This window comes from Haliotis rufescens, unplaced genomic scaffold (assembly GCF_023055435.1).
Source record: "Haliotis rufescens isolate VD_foot unplaced genomic scaffold, xgHalRufe1.0.p SCAF_11, whole genome shotgun sequence".
NCBI classification, from domain to species: Eukaryota; Metazoa; Mollusca; class Gastropoda; order Lepetellida; family Haliotidae; genus Haliotis; species Haliotis rufescens.
The window spans coordinates 36,067,307-36,081,297 of record NW_025963791.1 but is presented as its reverse complement, the minus strand read 5'-3'; the positions used below and the strand labels follow the sequence as shown (position 1 = coordinate 36,081,297).

The following is a 13,991-nucleotide window of genomic DNA, read 5'->3' as shown; positions in this document are numbered from 1 at the left end:
TCATCATTCCGTCAACGAAGGTAAACGGGTTTGACCTCATAATGTTTGCAATATTTCATATTCATTTGAAATCCATTGTACGATTCTGCCTATATCATTAGAAGGTTCTTATCACTCATTTCGTTATTACCTCGAAAATTGTTCGAGTTCAAAGTGGGATGTGACCTTTAACATGCCATTGCCTGTTCAGATATTCAGGTGTACTGTATAGGTTTATCTCAACGTTTTTGCAACAGAGAGTTCCAATTAACACTGTAAAGTCATATCATTGAGTAAACATGTTCCATAAAGAAGAGAACATTTCACTCGTGCATGGCAGTTTTTAACGACGTATGTACTGACATTGACACTATTTAGAATGAAGGGAACGTTAACTGTTTGGAAGGTGACCTCGCCCGTTTTGTTTCATATCTTTGTTCTTTCATATTTTCATTCAGTGAGGCCAGAAACTGACAAGCTAGATGCAGAAAACAAAAACATATAATTATCATTTGAGTCCTTAAACAGTATGTGTGCAACGGAAATATTTTTTGTTGTGAAATGCTTCTGACCAAGCGACCTACCGAATCCAAGTCATATGTGGAGAGAAGTGGGTCAGTGGTGGAAATCAGAAATGAAAGGGTTTTGTCGATTCTTTTCACATATTGTATCAACGTGCTGAGTCGAACCCGGGCCTTCGGCATGACGAGCGGACGCCCTGACCACTGGGCTACCCCACCAATACTAGAACGAAGCCTACAGAGAAAGTAGCGTTCCACACAAGGACATAAAGTCAAATCCCCAAGATACTGTAGGTCGGGAAGTACATCATTTGCTATACGTGTATTTGTTTGTTGTGAGTGAGTGAGTATAGTTTTTCGCCGCTTTTAGCAATATTCCAGCAATATCACGGCGGGGGACACCAGAAATGGGCTTCACACAGTGTACCCATGTCGGGAATCGAACCCGGGTCTTCGGCGTGACGAGCGAACGCCAAAACCACCAGGCTACCCGACCGCCCCCTTGTTTGTTGTGTAACACCGCACTCAACAATCATCCAGCTCTCTAACGACGGTCTGTAAAAAATCGAGTCTGATCCAGACAACCCCATGATTGACATCATGAGCATCGATATAAGCAATTTGGATACAATGACATGCATCAACCAAATCAGCGAGTCGGACCACCTGATCCCGTTAGTCGCCTCGTATGACAAGCATAGTCGCCTTTTACGGCAAGAATAGGTTGCTGAAGAACTATTCTACCACGGATCGTCACGGGTCTAATTCCCATATGTATTTTCCGAACGTAAAAAAAACCCACAAAAGATAGATGCATTTGGTAAAATCAACATTTAAAATGTCATTCAGCATCGGGTATTGGCATGACAGGTGCCCGAAGTGAGGTGGGGGTAGCAAATACAAGCTTTCAACGTAATGGACAAAGGGGACACACATCTAAAATCGATCAAGGTCAATGACATGTTACATTAATAGCATGTATAGCCATCCCCAACTACGCACAAAAACTCTCCGGCGCAAAAAAAGTCAGCTGTCTGATGACGTCACGTGGTTAACGTCGCCATTCTTCTTGGAGGGCCTGGGTCAGTTCTTGTCGGTTTGCTGGAGGATGTGATCGCTGTCGAACACGACGATCCATAACATCTCAGAGGTGTTCTGTGGGGGACATGTCTGGGGAGCGTGCAGGCCATAGCAACACGTTGACGTTGTTGGCTGCAAGGGTGTTCTGTACGATTCGGGCTGTAATGAGGTCTGGAGTTGTCATGGGGATAAAGGGTACCACGTGGCAGCGAAGAATGTCATCTATGTAACGCTAAGCTGTCAAGTTTCCGTTAAGGATGACCAGTGATGTTCTCACCTCCTCCACCATACGGCACGACCTCCTGAACGCAACACGTAGCTGTTCGTTCTCCCCTTTCGTGGAAAACACGTTGTCTTCCGTCAGCCTGCCCATGGTCTGTAACGTTGCATCAGGTTACTTACAGCAACACGGGGGAAACCAAATGTTCCAGCCTTGTTGGCATTGGTGGCTTCAATCTGTATCATACCCAGGGCCGGCCGCGTTGTTCGGGTGTCAGTGGTTTTTCTATCAGTGTCTGAGTGTCTGACATGCCGGTCGTAGTATTTACACTCTCCTACCCAGAGTTCCACCCGCTAGCATAGTACCTCTGCCACAGGCCAGCGCCATGTGACGATTCGTCACATCTTTCACAGTCCATTCAAAATATTGCATATGCTTTTCATACGTTTCATGTTTGACAAGTCTACACATTTTCATAAACAAATGTCAAAGAATGGTTAACTTTCATTGAGAAAGTATGCAAAGTAAAAATCTACTTGTTTTTGCGTAGTTATCCTATGTTTACATTGGTTGCATATCCATATAGTTATGCAAAACAATATGTAAAGCGCCCCCAAACACTTGCATTAGTCCGTTCTATACTGATTTCTGAAAAAGCGCGTTTGTTTACAAACAAGAGAAAAGTCCGGTCACGTGATATGCAAATTAGCCTGTGGCAGTGGTGTTATGCTGAGTCACCACTGCGACGGAGTGTGTAGTATTTTTTTACCCTCATTGCACGTGTAGTTTCGGCTGCCCATACGGCACATGTTTTAATTTTTTCTTTTGGCCTTCAGTTATATGACTATTACAAACAAATCCAATTCAATCGTACAACAATTGTAACATCACAAAGTGACATTATAACAATCAATTTATGTGTATGTTTTGCAATATTCTTTTCTACAAGAGATTTTAACCACAACCTCTTCAAATATGTTGTTCATTTCAGGAAGAAATGAAAGATAATGATACGTAATAATCTACGTGTACTTGAACACTGATCCATCAACACATCCTTCAGCATGTTACATACAGATGCTGGTGGGGATGTAGATTACAACTTGGACATTAAAGCAACAATAAACAAACAAATGTTTTCCATCATCATCATCTATCCCAATCTACCCTGGTCATTCATGGGAAGGTTTTTGAGAAGTAAAACTAAACGTTAATGTTGGAATAATTACAGGATTCGTGAAAGGAAACTCCGAACTACCAACTCAAATCAGAACCTCCCACAATACGTCGATCGGTGGGAGAAGGGACTTTATCATCCATAACAGTCCTCTGGCCCAGATGATATAAATGCCAACAATAAATGTCAGCAGTTGGGCCTTGTTATAGTTACTCACGGAATATTGTGTTAAATTACAGTAACACGATACGCTATCGTTACTAACATCAAATCCATCTCACCGCCATTCATTATCAAATTACTAAGATACATGAAGTGGAAAACGAGCTACCTGTATGAGGAATATACCTGTAATTTTCAATAAAAAAAATGAAGAGATAACATGAGGATGTTGACATTGGATCACCTACTTCTGTTATCTTAATCCATAACATTTATCTGGAATGGCAATGTTTAAAGGTTATTTAATGTACATCCTGGCACAAAGTAGTATAACAGTATCAAATATACTCTTCGAAAACAGATTTGTGTGAGGTAGGAAAATACATTCATACGAGTAACCGTACAAGTATTGAGCCAAAATATTGTGGAGAGAACACTTGGTGAGTGTAGTTATCTCAGTTATCGGTACATAGGAAAAGTCGAAGGTGAAGGTCAGCTGCCATCAATAACGCGTATGTCACACATTGGAATCGATAGCGGCCTGACATCTCCTGCTAATGGAGGAGACGAGTATGCGAATCACATCCTGGGGAATGGTAGCCCACTCGGCCTGCAACGCAAAAGCCATCTGCTGCAACGTCTGGGGTTGTGATTGTGGTTGACGTCGGCGTAGCCGTCGATCCCATTCATCCCACGGGTGCTCTATCGGGTTCACATCCGGGGATCTGGAGGGCCAGGGGAGAACATCAACGTTGTTGTTGCGTAGACAGGCTCTTGTGATCCGTGCTGTATGCGGTCGACCGTTGTCCTGCTGGAATACACCGTTGCCGTTGGCTGCAGTTGGGAGGACATCTCTCCATCGCATTTGAGGCCATACCCTGTGTTGACGACACCAATGCAGTCATTGTTGAAGATGTTGTCGACTCAATATGACGCGTCGAACAGGACGTCTTGCTCGTAGACCTGCTGCTCTTAAACGGTTTCGTACGGTGTGGTCGGAGATTCTGCACAGTCCGGTTATTTGGGATGCGGTTGAGGTAGCGGTGGTCGTCCTTTCACGTAGGTGGCGCAGTCAGGTGTAGCGATCTTGGGCGTAGAGGGTTACTCTTGGTCGCTCGACCTTGGCCGATCACGTGTTGACCCATGCTATTGAAACCGATCCCACAGCCTTGTGATGGTGCTGGGCACTATATTGAAAACCCTGGCTACAGCTGATATGGATTCCCCTGCCTACAAGCAACGTATGACGTTGTTTCTTTGCACTTCTGTTAATCTTGGCATGTTGTTGAACTGTCACTGTTCGACTGACGCAGATGTAAGGCTATCCAAAACCCTGCACTTTAATACCGTTCATGGTTCTGCCGCACGTGCAGCTTCATGGTCCTTTTGTTTATGCACTGGATGCGTTTTTCCGAATCGTAAGTGTTTTCCGACTAATGATTTGCATGTCCTTGTGATCATTTTGATCTTGATGCTTACCTTTACACTGGCAGATAACGGCATAAAACATATTGGACAAATATCACCTGACCTATTAGTACCTAAGCAAAAACACAAGTGCATGATGGAATGTCGAGGCAAATCATGTAAAGAAGAAAGCATTTTCCGGAGAGATTACAACTGCAATCAATATAACTGACTTTCATCATTGACGGTTTAATTTGTTTCAAAGACTTGAGTTGCATGCTGACAACATAGTGAAGAACGTACGTGTTTGGACATAAAGTAGAAAATTGATCTCGCACCACAGTGACCATCGTGGGAACGTTTGTTTTTAGGACAGCGTGGCCTAGTGAACTGAGGCGCCGCACATCATTGTGCATAGTTACCTTCATCTCCTGTTTGTGTGAAGGACTCTCACATTCGTCCTGTTCAGTAGTAACGGTTTTCTTCCTGTTTCCTCCTAGAATAAGCTGCAATAATGTTCAAAGTGGCATTGTACCTAATTTATTTTCTCGCTGTTTCGTATAAAAATCCATCAAGCCTGTTACCAAACCGATGGACGTCAGTATGTCACGTGATTACGTTGTCAATCTCGCGGAGACCTACAGAATTACTTTAGGGGAACTTCAGTGTTTTAAATTATCATAAAAAATAATTAGGGAAAACTGAGAGCGACATACAAATCATGTATATGTCGAGTCATGGAATTTGCTCACATGAGGCACTGTCTTCATCAGCTGATGAACGTCAACAAATACAACTTCAATCCTTCAACTTAGACCAATAACTATGTTTCTGTATGATTACTATTTTTTCAAAACAATGTGGTGGTGATTACTACAAGATTGTTCTTACGATTATAAATTACCTATATATTTACATACAGTAATATAGAATAAAGTTTAGCATTTACAATACATATTTCATCATTAATTTCAATTGCATTCTCTCTCAGTACAAAACAATACTTTCGTTCGAGAGAGTTGTGTTATAGATGTTGATTGTTATCTTCCGTGTTTTTTTCGTTAAGTACGTTCTATTTCCTGTCACAGTTGATGTTTTGGCGCAGAAAACGACAAGAAAATCACTGTTTTGTTTTGTGCTCTTCAACCTTCTGACATTCCTAGAAGACCAACACCGCGCAACCCATTTATCAATCCTAGCAAGAATAAAGATTAAAAGGTGGGATGTTCTACCTCCGATCCATAAGTGCAATGATTTTAGCGTAGGTCAGATTTAGGGTCGACAGTTTTACCATTCCTTCAGTAAAGTAATTTTCGGTAATGAGGGAAGGTTCGGATACAATAGCTTGAAGCGTCATATTCCCGCAGGCTAAATGTCTTGATTGAGGGACAGAATGTGCTCCTAATTGTACTTCTGCAGTCTATTATATTGTACCGATCGAGGTCGTGACACTCGGCATGCCTGATACTATTAACCATAATACATAATTCAGTTCCATAAGGAAAGAATAGTGATGAGTTCCATATGCACCTCTCCAAGACCTTCCCCTTCCCAAGCACAGTTTCACGGGGGGGGGGGGGGGGGAGGCAGTCATAGTCGAAGACGTTAAGCATAGTTTCAATCAAATGAGTAAGTCCTTGTACCGAATGAGTACGAACAGTACAACTTCCTTTGTTGAATCTCTCACTTTGGGACTTCAATATTATCAAATGAATGAAGCTGCAAGCTTTACTTAACTAAATGATTGTGTTCTTAATGTCGTCTTAATATACAATACATATCACACCGATTATCCTTTATGCACGTATGCTTGTTTGTTGTTTAACGCCGCACGGCGGTCTGTAAACAATCGAGTAAATAATTGACCAGATCCACCCGTGATTGACATAATGAGCAGCGTCCCTCACACTAGGGAAACGACAACCCGCAAAGAACCCGAGACCACCCGATCCATTAAATATCCTCTTCTTACAGGACCGCCTCCGTGGTCTATTGGTAGAGCGTCGGCCCGGAGAGCAGAACATCCGAGGTTCGATCCCCGACCGCGTCATACCAAAAGACTTTCAAAGATGGTACTTGCTGTTACCTTATCTGGCGCTCGGCAATAAGGGGCTAAGACAAGGACTGGTCGGCTCGGAGTCAGTATACTGTGTCTGAGTGGTGTATTCATGTTAAACTGCGGCATAGTATCTCAGTGATCTTGGACGCGAGTTAAATCAAATTTCCCTCACCTCTTTTCTTACAAAAATGAGTCACAGAGAAGCGATAATCATTCCAATCAAGCATCCCTACGAAACCTTTGAAACGAACAGGCAATATATTTAAACTAAAACGTAAGGTACAGTAAGGTACACGATTGTCATGTATGGCACACGGCAGGTTTATACCCGTCAGGGCCGATTAGATAATATTATATTAATTGAAGTAGATTTTTTATGTGTCTTTGACTTCAGACAACAAATACTTATTTTCTATGCACATTGCGTCAGTGGCGGTGCTGCCGGTATGAAATAATATGCATAGTATTACCCTTTTCGCGAAAACCTGGTACCATCAGTTACTTTTAGTTATCTATGCATATAGTTATCATCATTATTTTGCCTACTGTCCTCAATGGATAATCGAGACTTGTTATTCTCTAGCGTTGATGTTTTATATTATCAAACACGCCATCAATTTCATACCGTGTCTATGAATTGCTCTTAGTTCGTAACACCGATGCAAGGTCAATGCATCAAGTATTGAGTCATTTTACATCAAAGTCGCAGGCATATGGTGATCTCCTTTGAACTGTTTTCGATGCAGGGAGAGCTGCAATTTTTACCACCTGAAAAAATTCACGTTTCTTTCTCTCTTGTAGCTTTGAAGATATATCGAATGTAAGATATTGTTGAAAAACGTTGAGGATATATCGGATTTAAGATATTGTAGAAAAACGTTGAGGATATATCGGATTTAAGATATTGTAGAAAAACGTTGAGGATATATCGGGTATAAGATATTGTTGAAAACTTTGAAGATATATCGGATGTAAGATTCTGTTGGAAAACGTTGAGGATATATCGGATGTAAGATGTTGTAAAAAAAACCTGAAGATATATCGGATGTAAGATAATGTTGAAAAACGTTGAAGATATATCGGATGTAAGATATTGTAGAAACACTTTGAAGATATGTCGGATGTAAGATATTGATGACAAACTTTGAAGATATATCGGATGGAAGATTATCGGATGTAAGATATTGTAGAAACACGTTGAAGATATATCGGATGTAAGATATTGATGAAAGACTTTGAAGATATATCGGATGTAAGATATTGTAGAAACACTTTGAAGATATATCGGATGTAAGATATTGTTGAAAAAGTGGTTGCTATGAAAATGTAATTGTTAGCACTATCAGGCACGGATGTAATCAATCTTGTCTTTCATTTATTTAGTAAAACTGGCAGCATTGACTGCAGAGTGAGCAACTGACAATGTTTATTTGTGAGTGTATATTTGCTATCCATGTAAACAAGTCACCACTTCTAACCACCACATGGTTGGAGTCGCCTCATACGACAAGCATAGATTGCTGAAACCAATAACCCTAAATCTCTTCTTGGCCCTCCATGAAGCCACGACAGACAGACGGTACAAGAGTATGGGTGGTGGTTATAACATTATTGCATTCAATAGTCAATATCTTTTTAGGTATTGTTGAATGATTAGTTGCACAAATGAACAGCTGATATCAATAGAACTGTTCACACGAACACAAAAGAAGTGAATTATTAAAGAGAAAGGCTCAACTGTTGGACGAATTGATTTTGATATTCAAGAAAATTTAGGTACAAAACTGTTTTCCTTTGTTTTTGTCTTTGTCTACACGTGTGGCACAGGCGAGGTGTCTATGATGTACATGGAATCGTTTCATATGAAAATAAGCAACCTACGATTGGACAAATTGACTACCAAGTATGTTATTGCAAAGTTTAGAAAGTAATAAGTGTTTTTCATTTTACTAAACATGCATGAGGTGAAATGGTTTTTTAACGTCGCATTCAGGATTATTGCACTTATACAGCGACGTGCATGAACATTGGTGTGGGGATGCTTGTACCAGTCCAGGCTTACACCGTTTTCAAAGCACTAGCCCAGTGAGACACCATGCCGCAGTTCAACATGGATATCCCACTCAGACATTGACTCCAAGCCGACTTGTCCCTTTTTGTCCCTTTAATGCAGAACGCCAGACAGGATAACAACAAGAACCATCTTTTACACTGTTTGTTTTGACGTAACATTAATGGAACTGACAAAACGGGGCATCATTTTCTGCCGCTGGTCTAGAAATATAGATCCACCTTTGTACATTCATGACCATGGTCTTTCATCATCTACAATGTCGATAGCTTAATAGACAGCAATATTAATTTACAATGGCAACATTAAACTTCAATTTCTACGCCCGCGTGTACGCGTATCATATACCATATACCATATACCATATACCATATTTGGAACCGATTGCATGTACTACATAGGTTACAGGTGAGGTGAATACGTGGCGTCAAAGATTATTGCACGTCCATGAACGCGTGTGTGTGGAGGGCCGCTTGTACTATTCCGGACTGATGCCGATTTATAGTGCTAGCTCACTGAGATACCATGCCGCAGTTAAACATGAATACCCTTCTCAGATACAATATACTGACTCCGATTCGACCAGTCCTTGTTTTAGCGCCTTCATGCCGAGTGCCAGACAGGTTAACAACAAGTACCATCTTTGAACTTCTTTTGATATGACGCGGCCGGGAATCGAACCCCGGAACTTCCGCTCTCCGGGCCGACGCTCTACCACTAGACCACGGAGGCGGTCACATTTGTCATAAGAAAGCAAGGAAGATGAAAACCCGTTTAACTACCAGCACGATAGCAGGAGTGAACGTCGCTACATAATGTCCAAGTTGATATTCTATGTGATTTTGTTTCAGATCTGGAGATCACACGTCGCCATTACATCTGGCTAACTGTGGTGGTGTGGGTTAACGCCTTCTTCTGGGCGGCGATGCCCCTAGTCGGCTGGAGTAGGTAGGTATCCTGATATTGGCTTGACTTTTGTATATCTATGGTTGGACATACGATGAGATAACATTTCAAATGGAATTTTCGTTAAGATTCTGCGTGGCTACACAAACACTGCGCATGACTTTTGCGGTATTTCTCCGTATCTACGCAACATAACGTAGTACTACTGCGAATTATCCGCAGATATCCGCGATTTTTTTTCATATTTTATGAGACGATTAGTTGTAGTTTTAGTCGGCAAAAGCCTGGTGTATGATGACAATTTTTATTCCTTTACGTTCAACACGATCTATGATTACCTGTTGAATGTTTTTCGCTATTCCTGTTCTTTTTTTTCATATTTCCACACCAATGTTCCTTAAATTAGAAATAGATGGATTATCATGATTGTGTTTGGTACAGATAAAACGTATGAGCGTGTGCTGTAATTTGTTTCGTTTTAAAGACAGTTACAGTAGGCTGGTAAATGTCTTCACCTAAAAGTCACATATACGACCTTCAAGAACATTAGTAACCAGAAACCTCATTCCTTGAACAATAGGAATAACGACAACAGCAATAAAGAAGGACTTAAAGGATGTAGAAGTAGAATATTGCCGGCAGCCAGCTGATACTATAGATACAGTTGCACCGAATATAGCATAAGTTCTTTGTTCAAGCAGGAATGTGAGAAAATGTGTAACAATTCATGATCATTAAAATGTCAGATTGTTATCAGTTCTTCGTTTTGAGATAAGTGATGCAAGTATCTAATTTATACACACACAGACACACACGCACACACACACACACACACACACACACACACACACACACACACACACACACACACACACACACACACACACACACACACACACACACACACACACACACACACACACACACTCACACACTATTTCGAATGTAACCCATTGCTAATGAAAAACATCATTCAGTGTCATCACAAATATATAGGACAGATTATGGCACCTGCATCCCGAGTGTAATGTATCATCATATTGTGGCATTACATTATAACTTTTAAAGATCTCATATAGTTGGGCTGGACAGTATACAACATACGTACATGAATGTGGGAACTATTAAAAATCTAATGATAAAGCTACAACGGATAATGCAATATAATATTGCACATTATTCGCACACGGCTTTCTATACAATGCATCAACTGATTACCTAGCCTGCCACCTCACGCATACTCTGACGCATTACGTTTTTACTCGGAATTGCTGTTTCATATCTTTTATAAAAAACACAATTGTTATCGGAACCTGGTAATACAGCTTAACAGACAATATGTGAAAAATGTCACGTGTATGAACATAATCAGTGGCACTAAGTAAGGGGTCTTTGTAAGGAGTTTTGGTGATTAAACCTTGGCATTATTATAGAATAATCAATGCTCTTCTGTCTAGTGCATTATGTCAACATAACTCGAGTGGCATCAATATGTCTGATGAGGTTATGCATGTTTCAGATATGCCTTAGAACCGTCAAACATTGCGTGCCTGATTGATCTCCGAGTACGGGATGCTGGTTTCATCTCTTACGTCATCATGATCTTCTTGATCTGCTTCTTGTTCCCCCTCGTGGTCATCGGCCTGGCCTACGTCCACACCCTCAGAGTCATGCGTGCCATCGGGGAGGGTGGGGCACAAGAAAACGTCGAGTGGACAAATGAAAAACAGACCACAAAGGTAACGAAAGAGGATCCCATGTGTGTAAGAGTATTTGAGTATGATTACTTAACATGGTGACCACAGATACCTTACGTATCTATATTCAGAGGTTCAGGACAATGTGTAAAAAATGAAAGCAAATGCCATCTTACTTCTGTGTAACATTTGGGGGTATCGACACTGCTTTGTGCAGAGATTTCTACTGGATATGGAAAGGACAGGATGACACAAAGTTTGATGACCTGATCTATTTCAGTTGTATCTTATAACAATCGGTTACTGTGGACCTAAACTACCCAAGAATATCCGCGGGGAAAAGCCACTTTGAACAGTACTTCAGTTATTTCATGGCATGTCAGATTATTTTGGAAAGTTGAATAGGCTTTAGAATCTACCAATGCGGCTGATAAACCAAGGCTGATTTTAATCAAGGCGAATTTGCTATGAGGGGATCATTGCACGGAAATGAGACGCCACATGACAACAATAAATGGAGTTATATTTTGGCTTACGCCTGTGTACTTCATACGAACTGCAACCGGAGACTATCAGGTCGAGGTGGGGTATATATGGAGAGATTAGTATACAAGCATGTGTGTCATACTGATTTTAAGAAACGACTGTCAGAAGTCTTGTATTTTCAAACGAGGGTAATGCATAAATTCTTCCACGAGTTTAATGAAACCTGCATGAGATACATTCGAGTGTAATAAGTTCTTTATTATCCATTATTTCATATTTTGAGTTCCCCTTTGGAAAAATGCGCCGATCACCGCCATTTTAGAAAACAAAAATTGTCGAATGACGTCAACAATCGTCAGCTATGACGTTGTTTCTAGTGTCTTACGTCACAACAAGATTCGAATTACGTCAACAATGCCGTCCAGATGACGTACACAAACCACTAGTGCGCCTGAAGTGACATTTGCACTTATGTGACTAAACAATGGCTGACGTCAACACTTAAAGCCATTCTCATGACATCATACAGGATCAGGAATACAGGTTCCTGTATTCAATAGGTTTTCAATTTAACATTGAATTTCTAAGTTATACTATTGTCCCAACCAAACATCCTTTCAATCAAAGTCATGCAGTAACCCTCAAAAACAGATAGAATGGAGATGGGTTTTTTTACTGGTAGTGTATTTCTGTTCAATGCGAGGCTCCAAAGGTGGCGATGGGGGTGTTTGTTTGAATATCAGTGTATTTTTACTTCAAAGTGTCTTTTGTTTCAGATGGGGGTTATTGTAGTGATGCTGTTCGTGGTCGGGTGGTCTCCCTATGCGTGCCTTCACTTGTATGCCTTATTTGACTCCCCCTACAAAGTGACTCCTCTGCTAACTACAATTACAGCTCTGTGTGCGAAGACGTCCACAGTGTACAACCCCGTTGTGTACATCGCCATGAACAGACGCTATATGCTTGCCCTCAAAAAGATGTTCAAGTGTGTTTTCACATACAGGGACCATGAAGCAATTCAGATACACAACTTGACGTGATCGTAAAACCAGAACATGTATCATTGTTATATCCCCATATCATGATTATACCTATCACTTGCTTTCAATACACGTTTTGTTGTATGTGCACTGTCTGTTAATGTCTGTACACATTTGTTAACGTTGTTACAATACAGTAAAACCGAAAATACAGTGTCTCTTAATTAAGGCTCTGGAAGAATTCTTGGCTCAAAACCCCGCTTGCCACGAACTACGCACGCCTCGATATATTTCGCTGGCCCATCGCGGGACAACCAGGTGTCACAGTTTGTGTGTAGAGATTTGGAGAGAGAATGGCATATAATTGATATATCCATCATGTAAACGTGGAACAATATATTTGCTATGAATGTCGTACAGTGGTACGATTGCCCAAGCTTGGTTCAATACAGAACCGTTGTTTTTGATCATTGAGACACGTTCATTTCGGACTCAGGTTTTTTACAAACATTGGAAAGAGACGGAGTGTTAGACTGCGTACCTGTGATCGAATATCCTCGCTACTACCCATGCAAGTGAACACAATGACCGTATGCAGAATGCAACTATCGACTCCGTGCCTCCGTGCCTAGACAGTGACAGTCAACGCCATTCTGGAACAATCTATGAATCCACTTCAGCACCTATTCAATACGTGTGTTGTAAGTACTAATCATATTAAATTGATCAACTAAATCAGCAAAGATGAATAACACCCAATTTCATCACGTTAAGTGACAAAAGATTTAAAATCTCCCCGTAGCGTTAAGCGTGTCGGCCATTTTGACGTCCTTTACTTGACGCAAATGTATTACTGTGCACTATCACTGTGGATGACAATAGCCATTGTTCATCTGATGAAGATGTAATTCAATTAAGGATTGACTGTGTATTTTTTTCGGTTCATTGAGGTATGAATCGAATAACCAATGTGCAAACTGTATGAATCCGCGTAGCGGTTTCTTACAAAAGTTTGCACATTGGTTTTTCGATTCATACCTCAATGAACCGAACAAAATACACAGTCAATGTTTATAATTACATTCGACAACATAAAACATGTTTTATCTACAATAGTTTAACCAAAAACAGTTGTATATATCAAAACAGACAAAAATGACGAGATTAATAAACATTCCAGGTGTAGGAATACGTACTGTGGCGTGACATGAATCAGGTGATCGTTTAATTTATGCACATAACTTGA

General features: G+C 40.7%; 1 protein-coding gene across 1 annotated transcript in view; it reads left to right on the top strand.

Annotated features, from left to right (window-relative positions):
- LOC124152305 (visual pigment-like receptor peropsin) overlaps window positions 1-13,713 on the top strand; it is a 53,926-nt gene extending 40,213 nt beyond the window's left edge. The window contains exons 4-6 of the mRNA XM_046525204.2: window positions 9,528-9,624; window positions 11,102-11,321; window positions 12,542-13,713. Coding sequence (XP_046381160.2) covers window positions 9,528-9,624; window positions 11,102-11,321; window positions 12,542-12,805 — 581 coding nt within the window. The 3' untranslated portion in view covers window positions 12,806-13,713. The remainder of the gene's footprint in view (window positions 1-9,527; window positions 9,625-11,101; window positions 11,322-12,541) is intronic.
- The last annotated feature ends 278 nt before the right edge of the window (window positions 13,714-13,991 follow it).